We start from the raw sequence: 21,187 nt of genomic DNA on the forward strand, positions 1-21,187 counted from the left end.
GCAGCCATTCTGAGCGCAGCACAGAGAGCTGACTGCAGCAAGCATTTCCACTCCTGCTTTCTTAAAGGGCCAGAATTTAGGACTGTAAATTAAGCAGTTTACACAGCCGGTGAACACAAATACCTCCTAGCTTACAATGCAACTGAAAGCAGATGGACTGCAAGCCCGAGATTCTTGCCGTGTTTACAATCAAATGCTGAATCAGGTGGCCAGCACTAACAGTAACTGACAATATAACACCACCAATTAGTAACCTAAATGGAGTTCATTTATTTTCAAAATCTGAGCACAGTGGAGAATAAGAGCTTATATAGAACAAACAGTGAGAGCTAACCAGGTTTCCATGATCTGCAGGGGGAAAAATCAATACAAATTAAGAACTCTATTTCAAATATCAGAACGTTAACTCAACATTGCCTTCTTTTTTCATTTAATCATTAGCATTTCACCTCTCAATTATTTCCAGTCCAGTGGCTGTCTTTCTAAAAGCGCATTTAGAGATGTAAGAATGTGCAGTAAACGTGCAGTATGTTCAGCTTACACGAGGAGGTACTTCCAGGGTAATTTTTCCTACATTGATCCCAAGTATCACTCGGGGAAATACAGTCAAAATTATTGTAACATGAAACTCTTCCAGAGGTAATTCCCACCTTGAAGATGGAGTAGAAACAGGTGAAGGCTGGTTGCTCTCAGAAACTCCATTTCCAGGGGAACTGTGGTCGCTGTCTCCGTTGTTGCTCCATGACATGTTTGCCTCTCCCTCAAATTCTTGTCCAGACATAATTCTTTCAATCTCTTCCTCCGATATCTTTCAGACATAAGATTATTACAGTTAGTGCCAAGCTGCTACTTCCACTGAGAAGAGAAACACAGCAGAGTTTCCATACGCAAACACCTTGACCGTCCTGCCACATCAAACAGGGCTGGAACCGACCTGCGCTAGCAGAAACGCTTCACTGTCCCGAGAAATACCACACTCTCCCTTTACATTTAACAACATACATGAAAAATTCTATTTACAGCTAATCATGGTGACCTTCAGCTCCAGCAGTACAACTCAAGTGCTGATAACAGAGTAGACAGGAATGGACACATGAAAAGATGATGTCAAATACGCACAGAGCAACGAGCCATAAATCAGCTGGGTCACACAGTGAAAAAATGGGGAGCAGTTGGGGCCAGTCCCCTGAAAGCACCACTCAGTACTGAGCAGAGGTAAAAGGCCATCAGCAGGTGGGGCAGGCTCTGGTTTGACAGAGCCATTGAGAGAGGCACTGTGGTGTATCTGAATTAGTCAGGAAACTGCTCATAGGGAATCGCTGTTCACGGCTTTTTCCCCAGGCTGCACCTAAAGAAGTCATCAAGCACCTAATACTTAAAATAAGTATTAGAGAGTAAAATTTATGAAGCTAAAATGGACTAAAAAAAATAATGGAATTCACTGCTACAGGACACTGGAGAGACCAGAAGTAGGAAGGTTCAAGGAGCTGGCTACGCTCCTGGAGAAGACTTGCATCGGTAGTGATGAATATGCAACAAAGTTTTTGGCTTTTTTTTTTTTTATTGTGTGTGAGTACCTTAGCATGGCTGTCACAGAACATGGAAAGACCTCAAATTAGCACTCTGCAAGACAGTGCAGTGAACTCAGGCTCTTGAAAATGACGTTCAAACATTGCTTAAAGAGTTTATTCCAGTCTTGCAAAATTGTCAGAAAAGCCTACCAGGCTTACCCAGGCAAAAAACGTGAGGAGTGCAATAATTAAATTGTCTTTGCCCAGGAAATTGAGCTGACGGCATCACCTGTGGGCCAGCACTGACCAACCACACAAGCCTCAGGTGAGCAAGGGCCCGTGCTGCCTAGCCAAGGCTGCTCCTTTACTAGAGCTGCATTATTCGGAGGCAGCAAAAATTCAGTCACCAAGCCAGAAATAAATGTTTCTTCTTGACAGACCCACATGGGATTAGGAATTAGTAACCAATGTGGTTGTAAACACAATGTTTGCAAAGAGCAGGAAATGCTGTATCATTTCTAAGGGATTTTTATTTATTTATTTGAGCTGTCTCTCTCCTGATGCTGTCAGCAGGGCCGCACCACCTAATTCTTGTTTTCTTCTTGGTCAGTCATGGAGGACCTGAGCTGCCTGGCCCCTGGCTCTTCACGTCTGCCATTCTGCGCTGGGGTGCACAGCATTTTCACAGGCGCGCTGTCACAAAAATGCTTTCAGTATTCTTTCTGTTTTATTAAAATAAACAGTAAACTTTTTAAAGGCCACTTTTCTAGAAGCAAGCTGGAAACAGCCATCATTTCTCACGCGTGCAGTACAAGCTGCTGTGCTGAATTACCTCGCGTTTTACAAGACATCTCCAGACAAGCTGCGCCATCAATCACTGAGACATTTACTGGGAGCCCCACTTGCAACAACTTAAGAAATTGCAGCACACAGCCTGCAAGATTTACTGGGAGCTTTGGAGGGATTGAGGTCCTCGTGCTGCTCACAAAGGGCAGGCGGCTGCGCTGGCTCAAGCAGCAGCCCAGGGACCCCAGGGTGTTCGTGCAAGCACCTGCAGCAGTCCCCCGGGGCTGTGACGCGTCCTCTCCCGGCAGACAAGCGGAGCCGCGCTTTATTTACAAACCTACTGTTCGTGACATGCATCTCTACCAGATGGGGAGCCAAATCCCCACCAGGCTGGCACGAGGCACGGGCAGGGCTGGGAGGCTCTGCCAGAGCAGCGCCGGCCCCAGCCCAGCCCCTGCTGCTCCCCAGCACCGCGGCACCAGCACCGCCCCAGCCCGCTCCCAAAGGCGCTCAGCTCGGTGTCTCCTCCCCGTCCCAGGGCGCGCTGCTCATGACTCTGGCTCCCAGCAGCTAGAACCAGGAGTAATGGCAAGGAGAGCGCTTGGAAAACACACCTCCCATGGACAGGACTTGCCTTCCCACCAGAAAATGGCCAGCCTTTCCCCTGCCACAGCAGAGGGAAGCCCAGCTGATGCAGAGGTGTGTGCCAAGGTCAGCTGAACAGGAGCAAGCGAACCCTGGAGACATTTCTGCATGTGCTCACCTGGACAGGTCCGATACTTTTGTTTCTGCCTCCTGGCATGCCATCCTCTCTGATCGCTGAAAGAAAACAAACAAATCTTGGTAAGGAACACTACTATTTGGTATCAAAAAATAGATTCCTACTAACAGATTCCTATGAAGGAATACTCAGTCCTTTATCACAACGTTGTATTAATTTGAGAGATGGCACGTGGAGAGCAACCCTACTGCTCCCCCCAAATAATCCAACAAATGCGCAGGTCTGCTAGAAAATGAAAAGCCAACAGCGGCATTTCTAACGCCACAGCACACAGCCCGGTGAGGCCACCACAAGCCAGAATGCACCAGCACAGACACCGCTGATGCTGGAGACAACACAGAGATAAAGCACCTCGCCCCCGCTGCTGTTTCAGAGGGTCAGCTCTCCTAAAGCTATCACAGAAATGGAGGAGACATTTGACCAAGCTGGTTGCACACAAAGTGTCCGTTTAAAATCTGAGTTACTGGCCTGAACTCGGCAGTTTCATTTCAGAAGAGCAGCCTCGTCGCCCCGTACTGCAGCTGCATTTGTAAACCTCTCTCAACAACTTCCAGAAAGCTTCAGCGAAGCCCAATTAAGGAGATGATGCTGGAGCTGCTCCTGTACCTGCCCCTTCCCCACCAGCCCCGACCTCGGAGCAGCCCTGCAGAAGGGGACCTGCTCTCCGGCCCGGGTCCCCATGTTTATCAGGGCCCAATCTCGTTCCCAGCGGGCCGGGGCAGACTTGGCAGCAGGCTCTCCCCAGCTGCGCCATGACCTTGCAGCCGCCGCTGCCCCCCCGCGCTGCACTCAGGGCTGGGGGGGGCTCTCCAGAAACAGAAAACGGGACAAAATTTAAGGAAAAATTCCCGTACCGGGCAAGTCTCGTGGTGTCCAGCAGCACCTTTCTGACGCGGAGCGTTTCCCTCTGGGGTATTTCTGCACCTTTTACAGCGGGGCCAAACCTGGGCTGGCGCCGCACTCGCTGCTCCGGCACACACCAGCGGGAGCCAGGCTGGGCCCCGCTCGTCACCGGGGCTGCCCGCAGACAGCTGCCAGCAGGGCAGGCAGGGCAGCCAAAGTCTCCTCAAAGCAGGTCTTTTTCCAAATGTTAAGCTCTATGCCTTACGTGAATTAAATAACTGTATCCATACCTGCTTATGGAGTAACTTTGCACCTCATTTATGCAATAACTTTTGCACAGTGGCAAGAAAATACTGAAGAAAATGCTCCTTAACCTGGTACCTGTCAGGGCAAAGAAGCCAAGGAACCGAGGAGGAGCAGCGCGCGGCACCAGCCTGCCCGGGGCTCGCCGCCCAGCCCTCCTGGGCAGAGCTCGTCCCGCACCCCGTGCCTTCCGCACCGACTGCGCTCCGTGTCCGGGAGGTCTGTGCGATGCGAACCGAACGCCGCAGGTGTTTACCCGTGGCTGCAAATCCCCACCGCACGCACCAACTGCTCGGAAGAGCCCAGCCCGAGGCACTTGCAAAGAGCCACGAGGCCTCGGGAGCTGCGTCCTGTCCCCGGGAGGCTCGGGCTGCAGCGAGGACCGCCGCTGACCGGGAGCAGGCCGAGCGCCAGCGCGGCGGCCGGGAGATGGCGGCGCTGCCCCGCGCACGTTAGAGGGCTGCTGAGCACCAGCAGGCATCCCCCATCGAACGACATTCCCCAGGAAAATTTGTAATCAAGGCAGTCGGGAGATAAGCTTTCCATCTCACCCCCGAGATGCGTTTTGTAACGAAGACCCTGGTGGATCTGCAGTGAATTTATGGAGGTTTCAGTGCTTTTGACAGGTGGCTTTCATATGAGTTATGATATCCGAGGCATCGATAGCTACGTTTAACAAACACGACCCGATGCTTGTGTCTGTGAGGCTGGGCAGCAGTCCTTCTGTATCAAAGCCCGAGCCCAGGCAGCCCCTGTGCTACAGCAGCCCCTGCTTCTACTCAGCTTATCGTCATTAAACTAGGGAACGTCTGCTTTTAAAGGGTAACAACCTTTTTTCTGCAGATTAAAAAGTCAAAAGATTGGAGTGAAAACTAGAGACACAACTCTGAAATAAATCCCAGCCTATTTTTTGCTATTAATTTCTGAGCTACTTAGGATCTCTCATCCGGAAGATGACACCACAACGTTTCACCAGCTCTGTACATCGGCCGCGCAGGGGACCATGCCACAGCTGTCCCTAACCCAGGACAGCTCCGGCCCGGGCCTTGAGAGAGACCTTGCGCCCGGGGCGAGCGGCTCCTGTGCTCCCAAACCCAGGAGCTGCTCCGCTGGGGGCTGCGTGCCATCGGCTGGGAACAGGCAGCAGCCAGGGCCACTTGCACTTGTCGCAGGCCAGCAAGCCTCAGCTCTCAGACAGACCAACCGAACCCGGGCAGCCCTGAACCCTCAGGAGCAGGGGTGGCAGAGGCAAGCCAACGGATTTAAGACAGGACAAGATTCATTTTAGTTTTGGTTATTTAGGCGGCCTGAGAGGGAAAAAGCGGATTCTGTCCCAGAAAGACCAGCTGGGCCGTGTGGCTCACGCCTGCACATACAGCACCCAAAGTTCAGGTTTCTTTACCTTTTCGGTTCATCCCCATCTGGAGGCATTTGAGCAGCCGGCAGTACTGGCATCTGTTGCGCTGCTTGCGTGACATGACGCAGTTCTTGTCTCGGCTGCATCTGTAAACCCGCTTGTTGCAAATGCTCCTTTTGAAAAACCCCTTGCAGCCCTCGCAGGAGATGATCCCATAGTGCAGACCCGTGGCTCTGTCCCCGCAGATCAGGCAGGTTCGCTGGTCAACCCGGTCATCTGGAAGAGAAGGGAAAGGGCTCCGTGGTCAGCAATCCGGCTTCCCCAAGTGACCCGACCTGTCCCTACGGGACTGGAGTTGCCTTCACTGCCCAAAGAGATCAAAACCTACTCAAAGCAGCGCATTTCACAGTTGATCATACAGAAACCCTCTTTCTTAGTCATACGGTTTACCAGAAATTCAAAGCGGTCTGGAAAAGGAGTTGCTTTTTAGACTGAGAGGAGTGCGTGTGCAAGCCTGCACCCACCACCGCGGCTACCTGCGTGTGTCACAGAAGTTTCTTTGCTCCCCGAGCAGCCTTCGGGCACATCGCTCCCCACCACCTGGGCAGAGCGAGCCCCGAGCAGCCTCCCCGGCACCGGCCTGTGTGTGGTCAGAGAAATGGGTGCTGTATTTTCTCACCAGCAGAGCACAAGAAAGCTGCACTGCCTCCGAAGTTTATTCCCAATCTTTTCTTTGCCTGAACATTCCTCTCAATAGCTGCTGTTAACGGCACCCACTGCGGGCACACACCAGGAAAGAAATCCTGCGTTTCTGTAAGGCCAGGTTTGACGGAGGCGAGCGTGTCACACTCGTCCGGACACAGGGCACAGCACTGCAGAGCAGTAATGCATCCCCAAAGCAGGGGGCTCCATCCACGGCTTTCCCCAGAGCTGGACCAGGACCCTTCCAGCGGGCCTGAGAGCTCAGCTCTGCCCTGCAGCCCCTTCTGAGCTTCACAGGGACCAGCAGAGAGGAAAAAGGGGCTGAGGCGCCCTGCGCCAGCCGACACAGCCGGGTGTGAAGGTGCCTGGCGGGCAGGGGCTGGGCGCTGCGCCACGCGCCGGGACGGGGCCCTGGGTACCGCCAGGACACAGGACAGGCAGGGGGACGTGGGGACACGGCCACCTCGTGGAGAGCCTCGCTGCGCAGTTCATGCGTCCGCAACCTGAGCGAACGTTGCTACAGGAACGACAACAAGGTTAAGCTGCTGTGACTTGATTTTACTTTTCCTGTTCCAAACCTTTGGAAGGCCTTTGGATGACAAAACATGTAAATTGTACGACCCCCAGCAATAGGAGCTGTCATATTAAATTCAGTATCTTACGGCTTTAACAGCCCCTGTGAGACAGAAGAGGGATGATGCACGGCTCAGCGAGAACCTCTGCGAGCACGCGGTAATCTTCATAGACGTGGATGTCAAACAGAAAGGAAAAAGTAAATGATGGCTAAAGCAACTGACTTCGTTAACCTAGATGTAGTCTCATTATCTTGCATCTGCACGGGGAGACCTAAATCCTGCTTCACATTAAAAGTCAGCCCTCCTAAAATAATGCCAGCCCTCCGCACCAGAAGCCTTCTCCAGCAGAAGATGTTTAACCACCAGGCGCGTTAACCCCTCACACCCAGCGACGCTCTGTCGCCCTCTGCCCCCGTGTTTTAACCCAACGAAATGCTGATCGGGGCAAACAGAGCTGTGCTTAGGAGACGGGCACTGCTCGAGGGCGTGCTGGGTACACACGGACCTGTGGCGTGGCACCTGGCCTCTCCCCAGCGTCAGACAGTCGTTGCGGGATGCCTCGGTCACGCTGGCCTGGCGAGGCAGAGGCACCGAGGGGCAGAAAGGACATCGCTGCGGTTTTGACAGCAGGACTCGAGGAACCACGCTTCTGTCTCTCGCCGCAGTGCGTTTCCTGGGGGTGCTGGCTCAGACGGATCATTTCTGGTATTTCTTGGCCTGAGCGCAATCTGCCGGGCAGGAACAGTGCAGCTCCCCCAGGCCCCAGGAGGTGGCAATGGCTCTCTGGAGCTCCCTGGGGCCAGATGCTGCAGGCCTGAGGCACCCGGAGTCCAGCTTCACCACCCAGCCTCAGGCCCTGCCCCGGCGTTTGCACACACACCTGGACACACACACGCACAGTCAGCAGCGTGTGCGGCCTTCAGGAGCTGGCCGGGGGGCGCGGCTGTACTGCCCGCACAAGTTTCTCTGCCGCTGCCAACAGTTCAAAGCACAGATCAGAAACCTCCCCGCTCCAGGAGCTCCCACCACAGCCAGTTCGAGTGAACAGGGCAGCGGGGAGCGCGTGGCAGTGCTTGGGGAAGGTGCCGCGCGGCAAAAAACCTGCGCGGTGGGAAGGGAAAGAGCATGAGCTCTCCTTCGAGCTTCCTGCAGCACGACGCCGGGCCTTCCTCAGTCACGCCTGACCGGGAGCTTTCCCAGCCAAGGATATTTTTGTCTGCTGGGTTTTGGAGTGGCAGGAGACAGAAGTCACACTGTGGTCCTCCCCGATCTTGGTATAGCCTCAGCACTGTGACAAACCAGCGTAGCTCCTTCCTACTGAACATACGAGCTCGACAGAAAGAAGCGAGCCAAGCACATCGGGCAGAAAGGAAACCAGCCTTCGGTTACACAAGCCAGCCCCAAATGTAAACCAGCTGCTCTTACTCACGAGCAGTTTTCTCCACAGCTTAAACCCAGCAGTGACCACAACCGATTGGTATTAATTTTTTAAGAGATTTACTGATGTGCGGCATGCAAATTTGCATTTTTCTGCAAATTTCACCGCAATTGTTACGGAATCCTGAAACAAAGGCCTGAAGAAAGGCAACACAAACTTCAGCTAAGGCAGCCCTCACGGTGTCACCGCCACGGGGACGCGCTCCCGGCTGCACCGGCCGGCCCACCTCAGGTGTGCGCCCCGAGGAACGCTGCTGAAGGCTTCCCAGGCCGGGCTGGGGCTGGCCGAGCACCTCGCCCAGGGAGGCCTGGGCACGACTCCTCGTCGGGAGCTGCGCCATCAACGCCTGTCACGCTCCCGCAAACCCGCGGAGGCGGTGGGGATGAGCGTGGGGCCGCAGACCCCTCTCTGCAGGGCCGAGCTCAGCAGCCCCCCGCTCCCATCGCCGCCACAATAAATCAGGTCCGGGGCCGTGCTCGCATCCCCCAGCCCCGTGCCCGCGGGCAGGCCGTGGGTCAGCCAGCCGCCGCCTCTCGCCTATGGCCAGACGCGGGCTGGCGCGCTCCGGCAGCGTCCCCCCGCCGCACAGGCTGCGGGCTGATGAGGGGCATTGAAACGAGGGCTCATTTCCAGGCGCAGCTTTTTGTTGTTGGAAGAATGGGGCCGTCGCCTAGAGAACGTAGGAAGCATGGAGGATTAAAGCGGCCGAGCACAGGACCCTTCCCCTGCGATGCCCATCTCCCCGCGAGCAGGGCAGCGGCGAGGTAGTGTGAATGACCCCACTGCCACAATAACCTCGGGCTGCACATGCCTCGCTGCAGAAACTGCTAATTGGGTGCGTTTCCAGATTAAAACGCGCCACAGAGCAGCGCTTCATGCCACAAACAAAGAAACAAACCTGCGGGGAACAGAGAAAGAGATGCCCGTGTAGCCCATAAACTACTCCTCAAACAAAACTGGCAGACAAAAAATAGCTGCCTACAGAAAGTCTTGGGGTTTGGGTGCTTTAAAGAATCCTGTAGAAATTGTGATCAGGCCCAGGATGATCCTCCTACAGCCCGCGGGTTTGCCAGCTCCTGACCTTTGCTATTTTTCACCCCGCTTAACGCAAGCTCCTTGTGCAAGTGCACACTGGGATCGCTGAGGCCGAATCGTCACTGGGCTTCACAGAAATCGTAAAGCACGGGTGAATTTAAGGAAGCCTTGCACTGGGAGTGCTCCAAACTCCCTTAACCTTGAAATTTCACTGAATACCAAGGCTCAGTGTAGGTGCAGCCATTTCAAAGCAAAGCAGCCTTCCCCCCTCCCTGGTCTGCTGGTGCTCATCTCCCCGACTCCTGACAATGGTGGTTAAGAAATAAAGCCGCTGGTACCAAGTTGTTCCAAAGAGCTTGTTTGCGGTTTGTCAGGGAGAAAGGGCTGAGCAAACACCTTTCGTTTCAGTTTTCTTGATAGGTCTTACACGTAACGGACTCATACAGGGGATATTCGGGCTTTGTTCTCACAACCTATTGTAACAGGGGCCACTAAATCAAACAGTTGCTGCTACGACAAAAGCTCTCAGAAAAATCTCAACCTCATCTTGAACCCTGAAGATTTTTATGGCTACTCCCTCACTAACCCCTCCCCAAAGCCACATTAAAGGATGTATTGTTTTCAAAGGTCACGGTAGGTTTCATACCACATTTTAATACAATGCAAATTCTACAGGAATATTATGATGTTACACACGAGTCACAGCAGACAGTGTGAGAAAGCAGAGGGACCTCCACTTGTCTGTGTGTTGTACGGCAAACGGTAAAAGCCGTGCACTTATTTCATAAAAGACTTACTTTTCCCATCAATGAGATGAGTACTCGGAATCATTTTTGAAACAAAATTCCCATGAATTTCTAAGAAGAAATACCTCAGATTCCTGTTGAAGCACTCGGCATTCAACTGTCTGGGCACGTCTGTACACAGGCACAGAAAATACAAGTACAGAAAACATTAAAACCCATGAATGAGCATATAAAATACAGAACAAATAAATTAAAGTATCAGGACACGTGTTCGGTCTTCAGCGAGCCCCCGTCATCGCTCCCAGCGGTGCCACTCGTGCAAACAAGCTCTGCCACCGGGGCACTGCCTCTGCCGCTGCCTCCCGAGCGGGCCGGCAGCACGCCGCCTTCGGGAGAGGAGCAGATGCTGGCGGAATCGCAGCCGATTCCCAGAGCCGCGAAAAGGCGCCGTACCCGCTGCTGTGCGTGCAGCTCAAACCCACAGCACGCGGCTGCCTGCGAGAGGTCTGCCTGGGGAGGCAGAGCTGGCGTCCGCACGGGCAGCGTGCTGTTTGGAGCACCGGTGCTATACCGTGGAGCAGAAACAAAGTCTACATTTTCTAGACTGAGGCAAGAAGTTAAGACAAAACCTGCACCAAAGATCCAAAGAAGAGAACGTGCTGGGATTTAGTTTGGCTGGGAAGGGAGAGGGAAGACAAAGAAAGCTGCAGTTTTCAGGAGTTCCAGTTCTCGCAGCTGAACTCACTTTACAGCTCAGAAAACCTTCCACAGCGAAGAAGATTACAGGTGGCACCCAACACCGCAATTTATTAATAGGTTTAACATCTCTTCAACTACGTGTCCTTTCTTTGCTTCTTGATTAACTCGTCCGAGGACGCGACACCCGCAGCCCTGCTCAGGCGTGTTTAAACCTCAAGCTGCTCCGCAGCAGCTGCCTGGGGAGGGGCGCGGGGAGGGGAGCTCTCACACATGTGTTACTGAAAGCCTAACACAACCTCGCTCGCCTCTCACCTCTGATGATGCCTCAAACACCAAGAGACGTGTTGAGACTCCTTTGCCCCTTATCTTTCCCCACGACTTCTTTCATGGTCGGCTTTTTGTTTCGGGAAAAACGTCCGGTTAAATTCAATACCGAGGAGCAACGGCCCCGTTACCGTGCACTGCTGCCTCAAGCGCCCCGCCGGCACCGAGTGCTTCTGCTGGGGGTCTGCGAGCGACCAGCAGGGAAGGACGGCAGGCAGGGACCACGTCCTCGGGCTGGCCCCCGACCACCGCAGGGCGCACAAAGCCGGCGGAGCTGCTGCCCCTCCGGCCTGCGCCACGAGCCCGACCGGCACCAACCCTCTGTGAACTGGAACAAAAACGTTTGTGTGCCCGGCTGCGATAGAGGTTAATTTAAACGGACAAGCCTCCTAAAGCCTCGGGAAGAAAAAAAAAGGGGGGGGCGGAAAAAGAGGTGGCCTGCAACCTTCTCCTTTCTGCTGTAAAAAGGTGTTGTGCTACAGAGACACAAAGATCGGGCTCATTTCAAAAAGCACGACTGGAGTGTGGGAGACAAAAGTAGAGATGCTGCGACGGAGAAACGGCCAGCGCACCTCGGTTTGTTATCTGTCCCAGTAATTACATCCAACAGATGCAGGCTTATTCCATATTGATTTTGTTTCTGCAGGGGAAGGGTTCAATCAAAAGCAAACCCTCGTAAAAAAGTCAGGGAAAGCATCGCTCTCTGTTTTCGCACAGGTATAAATCACGGCGCGCAGCTGATGCCCCCGGCCGGCGACGGCTCACCACCGGCGCACCAAGGCTCGTCGCGGGGCGCCACGCGCGGCCCACACCGCACCGGGGTCCCCGTCCCACGCCTTTGTGCTGCGCATGAAAGGCAGCCCTGCAGAGGCTGCCGGTTTATGTGAGCCAGTTGTTTCACAAAGCCCGGGGAACAAAAGCTCGCTTCGCCCAAATGTGCCCCGCTAGCTAAGCAGAAGGGCACGCTGCAGCTGCTGCGGGGCGCGCAGCCCGTGTCCGCGCGGTTCCGGAGCCGCTCGGGGCTCAGCGGCCGGCTCCCACAGCGCTCGGCCTCCCCTGGATTTAAAAACCAGACCCGGGCACCACCTCCTCGCCCCGTCCCAGCACCGCCACACGCTCCCCGTTAAGCTCCGGGTTAGACAGGTTTTTTTAATCGATAAATTACAAAGCGGCACGGTTGAAAACCGGCTTCCCCGCCCCGGAACGTCCCCGCCGGAGCCGTTCGAGGCACGGAGCGGCGCGGCACCACGCAGAGCCCAGCTCGGGAGGCGGACGAGGAGCGAGGCGCTGCCTGCCCCGGCTGGGCCTCGGCACGGCCCCGAACAATGCCTGCCCCACCGAGCCCTGCCGGCGCGCGTCCTCCTGCAGCGCTCCCACCCCGGCCCAGGATCGCCCAGCGGCGGCTCTGCCCCGGCTTTAATCGCAGGGGAAAGCAGACAAGCGGGCTGTGACCTATCTGCCAACGGGCGCTGCTCGCAGGAGGGCCGGCGCTGCCGTATCGAGAGCCCGCACGACCCCGATGCCATCAGTAATCAACGATACCGAAAAACCCCCTCCGGACGGCCGCACGGATGAGGAAGTCCGGGCGCTCGCGGCCGGGCCCACAAACAGCCCCCTCGCTCTGCGCCTCCTCCCGGCCCGCAGCCGAGCCCCGCGGGCGGCCCCGCGCCGGGCACAACAAAGCCCCGCGGGCACCGGGCGGCCCCGCGCGGCCCCGGCCCCGCTCCCCCGGCCCCGGCCCGGGCCCCGCGCTCGGGGCCCGCCCGCCCCGGATCCACCCCCCCACCCCCCCCCCCCCCGTCCCCGGGACGCCCCCACCCCACCCCCGGCCGGGCCCAGGCCGGCGGCCCCGACCAAAGGCGCGGGGCGAGGCGTCCCCCCGGCCGGCCCGTGCCGCCCTCACCTTCCATGCAGGTCGAGTCCCGCTTCATCCCCCCGGCGCCGCGCTCCTCAGCGGGGCCGCCTCATGGCCGCGGCGCGGCCGGGCTGCTCGGCCCTCGCCCGCCGCCGCGGGCCGACCCTATGCTAACGAGCCGTGATGTCACCGCGGGGCTCGGCGGGCGGCCCCCGCGGACGGGCTGCGGGCAGGGGGCCGAGGGGAGCGGGGCCGGGGGCAGCGGGGCCGGGGGGCCGCGGGGAACGGGCCTGAGGGGAGCGGGGCCGGGGGCAGCGGGGCCGGGGGGCCGCGGGGAACGGGCCTGAGGGGAGCGGGGCCGGGGGGAGCGGGGCTGAGGGGAGCGGGGCCGGGGGCAGCGGGGCCGAGGGGAGCGGGGCGCGGCGCCGCCGCCTCCCCCCTCACGGAGCTCGGGGGAGCCGGTGGGGCCCTCGGGTCGCCCCTGCGCCGCGTCCCTCCCTTCGGGGCCCTGCCAGGTGCCCGCCGGCTGCTCCCACAGGCACCGCAGCGCCCGCTCCACCCGCGCCCTGCCCTCCGCCGCCCGCAGCCTCGCCGAGCGGCACCGCGTGCTGCTGCTGGTGGAGGACGCACGTCCCGACCCACGCCACGCGCCAGCACTCCGCTTCGGGCTTCGTGGCAGTTGCCAGAGCAGCAGCAGCGTGTCTGTGTCTGCTCCGGCGTCTCCCGTGGCCGTGCCCAGCACCGGGCGCTTTGGAAGAAAGCTGAAGGAGCTGCTGCGGGCGGTGCTGGCCGTCAGCGCCCCAGAGGAGCCCTTTGGCGAACCTCTGTTCGATGCGGATGCCCTAGGCCCATCCTGAGGTTTCTGCAGGGCTCCAGTAGTCGGCATCAGGCGTTCCAGTACTCTGCATCTCGCTGAGCTCCCAGCTGGCAAAGCAGCCTACACGCACTGCGTCCGTGTTACACCGAGGCAGGTGTCTGAGGTTCACATCTTCCACGTTTCGGTTTCACCCAGGGTCCAGTTTTTAGGTTGCAAGACCTAAATTTCCAGACCGTGTTGGTCACGTTAGACCCAGTCACTGTTGTTTCCCCCTGCCGTACAACGCCGCCACCTCTGCGCTCTGCCCAAGCCATCGCTGGTGCGCGGGAGCCCCCGGAGCTCAGCGCTGTAGGTCCAACCGCAGGGGAACACGTCCCACTCCCTCCTCACTACTGCAGCACACGCGTTCGAAGTAACTTCTGGATGTAGCCATGCTGAGCACGCAGCCATACATACCATGCATCAGAATTCAGCTAAAAGCTTTAATGGATTTACTTAACAATTAAAGCGATATTCTAAAAAGGGATGCATTAGAAAAGAGGGAACGGCCAATGAGTCTCTCCAGATCCTTCCTGGATGTGCTGTTTCCTTCTCCTCAATCACAGCAGTGGGCTTTGCAGCCCAGCTCTGCTCGCCTGGCCCCGCAGTGGTCTGACACACGCCGTGTGTGTAGAGCAGAAGAGGTGTGTGTTGGTGACAAGGGTCAGTCAAACGATCAGAAATTAAAAATGTTATCTACAGTGCTTGTCAGTAAGCCTGCATTCACTTCTCTAATGAAAAGCAAATAATTTCAGCAGCGTTATTGCTTGAATGCAGTTAAAATTACACTAGCGCCACAGCTCCAAAAAGAAAACCTGCACTAGAATGGAAAACATTACGTGATACATTGAGCGTTTCATCTTTACCCAATTTTTCTCTCACGTAAGAAGAAAATCCATGCTGCTTGTTCTCCTGAAGGCAGATTGTCTGCCTCCAAACTTGGTGGCAGCACAGGCCTGCGTAACAATAAATCTGTGACTGCTTTAGCTGTCAATCCCAGAACAGGCACCGGTGAGATCTCATCAGATATCGCCTCACATTTATCTGCACCCTCACCCTCCTCCTGGGATGAACTCAGCCAAAATTGGCAGTTTCTGCCAATGCCAAATCCAGCTTGTCCTCGAGAAGCCTACACTGCTTCAGCTCAGAAGTCACAGTCTGCTTCTGTTCCTCATCCTGAGGGCTGCAGGGCTCAACTGCGCTCTGAAAAATGGCTGGCTTAGAATAAACAAGTCACAGAGGCAACAAAAGAGGTCATATTTCACTTGATCCCCAGCCTGAAATTTTATTGCTTTCTGGTGACATCCAGCGATGCAAATAACCCCGTGCGTGCAGCAGCAGGGCTCGGCAGCAGGCGCCGGCAGGCCGGGCAACCTGCTCTGGCTCAGCCCGTGGGGCCGGGTCCCCCCCAGCCACCAGCAGGGTTCTGCCCGCTCCCAGCCCAGGTTCTGTCCTGCTCCAAATTCGGGCAGAAGCAGGTGCACGGCGCAGCAGCAGGTTGCTGCAAAGCAGTCGTGCAGTGGGCCCGGTCCTCTGCTGTGCTCATGCTGTAAATCCGTGGAGCCGCTGTGTCAGTCCTTGACATGCTCTCCGGATTGACCTCTCTTTTTTCACTGCGGAGGTTACCAAAGCAGGGCTCGTGAGAGGAGCCTGTTATCCTGCACCCTCAGAGCACGGCCAAGGTAAGCCCATCCCCTGGCTGTGCTATTTACACAGCTGTTTGCAATTGTGCCTGCTCCAAAATCTCCACATTCTTTATCCTACGTGAGCGCTTTGCTCTGCCCCCGGCACCCCTCGGAGAAGTGTGACCAGAATGCGGAGCACTTATTTTGTAACACTGCGGTGTGATGTGGGCAGAGGGAGCTGAAATAAAGCGCCTTAATCTCGGGATAACAGGCCAACATGAAATGTTGCTCTCACAACTGCTGTTAGGATTGAAAACAGAGATCCAAAAAATAAAAAATAAAATAAAATCCAGAAACAACTGCAAGTATAGACAAAACGTGGTGCTGGGAAAAGGATAATTGGCCAGACAATCCAAATATTCCAAATTGCTCTAAACTCACTTATATTAAATACTCATGTCACGGTTTGTCCATAATAAATCCTTAAGGGCAGAAAATAATTGCAGAGATCTGGAACTGTTCTGTAAAATGAGAGCCCAAACTGTGAATGGGGCACAGGGCAGGAAAAGAAGACAAGAAAGATTAATTCTATTGTCTGAACCAAACAGCCTTAAAGCTACTTTGGTAAAAGGAAAAGTATTGTGGCTGGTTCTTACGTTATGCCTGTTATGTTGCCTGAATCAGCCAAGTCCCAACCCAACCAAAAACAACCAAACAAAAAGGCGCTATTGTAACTGACAGCTACCATTTCAGAAGCCTACCGGTTCACAACAGTAAAAGCCAAAAACACTGCCAACAACTCGACAAGTGACAACGCCGCCTGCACCAGATTTATTGTCCTGACACTACGGCCATAAGGGCCAGGCAGAGGAAGCAATAGGAGGACGCACCGAGATACCCGGGGTACCCTGTAAGGGACTTGGACGGAAGCAGAGCGAGCCGCCCCCGCCTCCACCAGGCATCCTGCTCCTTTCCCCCGTTCTCCAGTCCAGATACTCTGCACAAAGCGTATCGGAAAGGTTTGTACTTGAACGTAGCACTACGTGAGTGTGAAAGTCACAGGGAGCAATTCCTGATGCCATAAAAAAGGTAAACTGAACAAATGTACGAGTCAAAGCCTGTCAGCATGCATCTGCGTGGTGATCCTACCTGCTCGTGCTCGGCCTGTTACCAACATGGTCACTTGTCTGCAAGTGAAGACAGGAAAAAGCTGTGTTTAAAAAATTAAAGCGGCTTTGTTTTGTTTTTACACGGCTAGTTTTTGTGCAAAACTATTGTTTGTGTGATTTGTTTTTGTTTTTACACAAACGGTGTATAGCCTCTCTCTCTTTTCAACAGAAACTTGTTCAGAAGCTATGCAAGGGGCTGCAAGAAATGATCACAAACATCGGTCTGACTTGCGAGAGGTCTCGGGATAACAGTTTAATAACAGATGCAGTAATAACCGCTCCTAGCATTTAACGCACCAGGAACATGGCATTAATTATTCCGCCGAAGACGTTCACTTGGTGTACACAGACTTCAGAATTTTCCTCCTCTTTAATCGCTCATAGGTCGTTGTGCAAAGTGGATTTTTCTATCAGATTTCCAGTTTCATTTGTTTACATTTTCGTTTGCTCGGGCACTGAATTTGCCGTGCAGGTCCATCGAACGGGTTGCAAGAAGCGTTTCATTGCATCTTGCTCGATGGGTGACAAATAGCGGAGGCTGTGAGACAGAGGAAGAAGCTGGGGGGAGGTTAAGGGCTCCTCAGAGAGGTCACCTTCAGAGGAAAAAGGGAAAACAAATGGGACTGTAGGAATGAGAAGTATATGGCTTTACTGCCTTAGTGGGCAAGTACAAGAAAAGAGAATTGCAAAGGAAAAAGCTTTACATTTCTATGAGCAGGCAATCGAGCTCCTTTCTAAACCCTTAGCAGAAAGAGCTCCTCTCCGCACAGGATGACTTCATCCCCTGCCCAGACGCCGGCATTCTGCGACAGTCAGCGAGCCCGGCCGGTCCCACGGCCTCAGAGCATTCCAGAAAGCCTTCGGGAGCCGTGGAGCGGGGTCCTTGTCACCGGCCGCAGGCCCCGCACCGCCCCGGCACCGCGTCGGAGCCGCTCCTGGCACCAGCGGCTTTCCTTCCCGGCACCGAGCCCCCGGGGCACGGGGGGGTGTAGCCACACGGCTCTGCCACGGCACAGGGCACCCCGAGGACTGGCACACACCTTGGCCGCGAGTGCACGCACAAGTTAGCAGAAATCTCTTCATCCAAAACCAAAATGGGTCCGTGCCTGGACAGCAACTGCAGATGTTGGCCAGGAGACGGGAAGAGAGGGGAGGCGTTGGGGTCAGAGGGCGAAGGGAGCTTCCGAGGAGGAGGCAGGAGATCTGCCAGGCACTTCGGTGGAAACCTGACAAGCCAAAAGATTTCTGCAGGCCTGGTTACAGGATCACTGGTATTTTTAATAACAATAACAGCAGCAGGCTGACGGTTTGCCATTAGAACCACCAGTATCACAGTCCTGATCAGTGCTTCCAAGCAGCCAGCTCAGTGGATGAGAGGTGCCTGGTATCCGGGCACTGCCATGGCAAACGACAGTGAGAGGGCATTTCCCCAAACGGCAGCAAAATGAAGGGGGAAAATGCTCCACAGCTAAAGCTGCAGATCCTGACCCTGCACCAAACACATTTTTATGACCACAGTCGCTAATTAGCTGTTTGAGATCACCGGGAGTGTGGCACAAATGCTCCCTGTGCACTGCTCCGTGCCTCCTGCACATCGCTGGCAGGCGCTCGGGGCCCCGAGCAGCGCGGCAGCCAGAGCAGAGAGGCTGATCTGCAGGAATGTGTGACACGAGGGCGATGCTGAGCAGCAAGGCACGAGCTGCATGTGCCGTAAGCAGGGCTGCTGCCAAGCAGAGATAACTGCTTGCACTCTGCTGAAAGGAAGAACGGCCGCAGTTTGTAATCCTTGGCATTTACAACGAGTTTTAAAAATGCATTATTCCCACGCCTTACTACCCACTGCGGTGAGGCAGGGCCCTGTCCTCGCCCTCCCCTGGGAGCATCCCGCAGGGACGCATCCACACGCCGCACGCCGCCGCCTTGCCCCAGCTCTGCGGGAGGAGGCCCGCGTTCGCTGCATGCCTGGAACCCGCTGCTGCGCTGCGCTGCTGGGCCCTCGCCTTGCGCGGGTGGTGCTGCCAGGCCGGTGGCTGGACAGGAGGGGGCAGCACCCTGCAGCATCCCGCAGCACCCCGCAGCATCCTGCAGCACCCCACAGCATCCCGCAGCACCCCGCAGCACCCCGCAGCACCCCGCAGCATCCTGCAGCACCCCGCAGCACCCCGCAGCAGCCTGCAGCACCCCACAGCATCCCGCAGCAGCCTGCAGCACCCCGCAGCACCCCGCAGCACCCCGCAGCATCCTGCAGCACCCCACAGCACCCCGCAGCAGCCTGCAGCACCCCACAGCATCCCGCAGCAGCCTGCAGCACCCCGCAGCATCCCGCAGCAGGACCGCAGCACCCTTCTCTATGTTTTTGAAGAGAAAGAAAAGATGAACAGCTTTTCCTTCTAGAATTTACAACAATGGGAATAAAACTATGGAATAAAAGTTTGCTATACCTGACAGTACCCACAGACCTTCCTTTTGTTCCCAGGTAACTAGCCAAGAACGCATCAAATCAGAGAACAGCATTTTCCACTGCAAAAAAGAACATCGTCAGAACTCCCAGGTTCTGTTCTTAACTGCCAACACCTCCTCAGGCTGAAGACTGGATGATTTACCACTGCTGATGTACCTCACTTGAGCCACCTATAAACCACCATTATTTCATGAGATCATATGAAGCTTAGACGAAACCGCAAAACGTCAAAATCCATGGAAACTGCGATTATTAGAAATAAAAGAAAACTTCAGCAAAGAGAAGACGACACTGGACAGCAGGGCAGGAACGTTCCCATACTGACAAAACGGACCAGTGCGAGTTCCACTTCACTCCTAGAGGGACTCAAGCAGGGAAGGAAGGCCAACCGGGACAGCAGACGTGGCACTGGGATGTACCCGGCGCTGTTACACCAGGGTGAGGGGTCAATGGCAAGCCCAGCTGGCTGGGAACACGATTTTCCATGGGCTCTGAATCCTTGAGGGCTTTCATTGTCTAGCCCTACGCATCCAGTCCAAAGCTTTATCTGCAGCTCCTTGAGAAATGCTTTCATCATTTCAAGTTTCTGCTTATGGCAGCTGCTGGAAAAACACTCCCATAAACTGTAAAGGTTGTTCCTCCTGAAAAGTCGAACCCTTGCTTGTACAGCAGGTAGTGGCATTTCAACATGACACTGCAGAGGAGGACAGTACTCGGGAAGGTAAATCTTCTGTTCTGCTCTGTCCTCTGGAGCAGCCTGGAAATGTAGGGTATTTCTGCATCGCTGCCCCCCGCCTCCGAGTAACATTGCTCTCTCTTTTGCATAGTGCAAGAGCCAGGTCCTGAAAAAATAACTGCTACCTGCCCATCTTCCGTCTGCTAAATGTGATCCCAGCCCTTCCCTTCCAATAACACAGACTCTCAGTCTTCATGTAATCCATACCAGCAGCTCCTAGGCCCTGGATACCACCCACCCCAGACAGCACGAGGTCGCCGATTAAGATGTACGTGACTGCAAATAAAAGCCAATCTTACTAGATTAACACTAGTAAAAAAATCTTCTCTCCATTCGTGAAGCTGCACAGGGCAAACTGTTCCCATGCCTATTACTGCTGAGCAGGACTGCCGCGGAGCGGGGACTGCTCCTCCGGGTGTGAAGGCTGAATCAAACACGCAGTCTTTAAGACAATTCGATTTTCAAAGAAACTACACTAAACACTTCTTTCATGTGTTATCAAATTATGCTAAAGCAAACCTCATAATTTAGATCATTCCATTGGTCAGCTCCTATTTGTTTTCCCTGCACCCTCATTTTTGCTCCAGATCTGTCACATTACATTAACACCTTTCCTACTCACTGCCTACAGAAATAACAGCCTTCGACATGCCTGCACAATCCATTTGTCCTGCTCTAATTACTTTTTGACATAGCCTCTTTTGCTGTTATCTTGCCTTTTCTGACCTCTGTCTGTATTAAAGCCATTTAAAACAATCTTTAAAGTCCGTATCTATTGCGATGTGTCTTACACGATGCTACTGGAGCATCAGGCAGTAACATTTGGTAAATCCAATATTAAAATCTACTGTAATAGGACGATGTACTCGAGGAGGAAAGCTACTACATATGGGTAGCAGCTACAGCTGGCAGTAAATAAAACAAATCCCCAGGACTGCAACGCATTTTGGGGATGAAATTCCTGTAGTCATGAAACTGTTCTACGTGGCGAGATAGTTCAAAGATAAATGGGGTCTTCTGCAGACTGAGGGAATTCCCATAACTGCACAAATGAGAAGGAAAGCAGGAGGAACTGGGAAAAGCGATCACCTTGCACCCAGGAAAAACAACAACGACAACCCACAGCCACCAAAGAAATTGAGTAGACAGGAAGAGGACTAGGGCAGGATACACCAACAAGGGCAAGTTCGGAAGGAACTGACAAATTGCACTCTCCTCCAAACCCAGAAAAAAAAATAAAAAAATAAAGGGAATCTTTAAAACCAATATTCCTCTGTTTTCAGCAAGCCCATTCAGAAGTGTGCCCTCCTTTGCTTTCGCAGCCGACTGACACTGAGGACGAGCCTCTCATTGCCAGCTACCTGACGGGCTCAAGCAGCAGCAGA

General features: G+C 54.7%; 1 protein-coding gene across 4 annotated transcripts in view; it reads right to left on the minus strand.

The window, feature by feature from the left end:
- NR6A1 (nuclear receptor subfamily 6 group A member 1) overlaps positions 1-21,187 on the minus strand; it is an 88,336-nt gene that overhangs the window by 18,157 nt on the left and 48,992 nt on the right. For 2 of the 4 annotated variants that reach the window (XM_040531338.1, XM_040531339.1), the window contains exons 3-5: positions 5,627-5,857; positions 3,061-3,116; positions 651-808 (exon numbers count right to left, since the gene is read on the minus strand). In XM_040531338.1, coding sequence (XP_040387272.1) covers positions 651-808; positions 3,061-3,116; positions 5,627-5,857 — 445 coding nt within the window. Of the gene's footprint in view, positions 1-650; positions 809-3,060; positions 3,117-5,626; positions 5,858-10,128; positions 12,078-13,003; positions 13,117-21,187 lie in introns of those variants that run through there. The other 2 variants (XM_040531341.1, XM_040531340.1) reach the window with 2 other exon arrangements.

The sequence above is a fragment of the Cygnus olor genome, chromosome 19 (genome assembly GCF_009769625.2).
Source record: "Cygnus olor isolate bCygOlo1 chromosome 19, bCygOlo1.pri.v2, whole genome shotgun sequence".
In the NCBI taxonomy this organism is placed as follows: Eukaryota; Metazoa; Chordata; class Aves; order Anseriformes; family Anatidae; genus Cygnus; species Cygnus olor.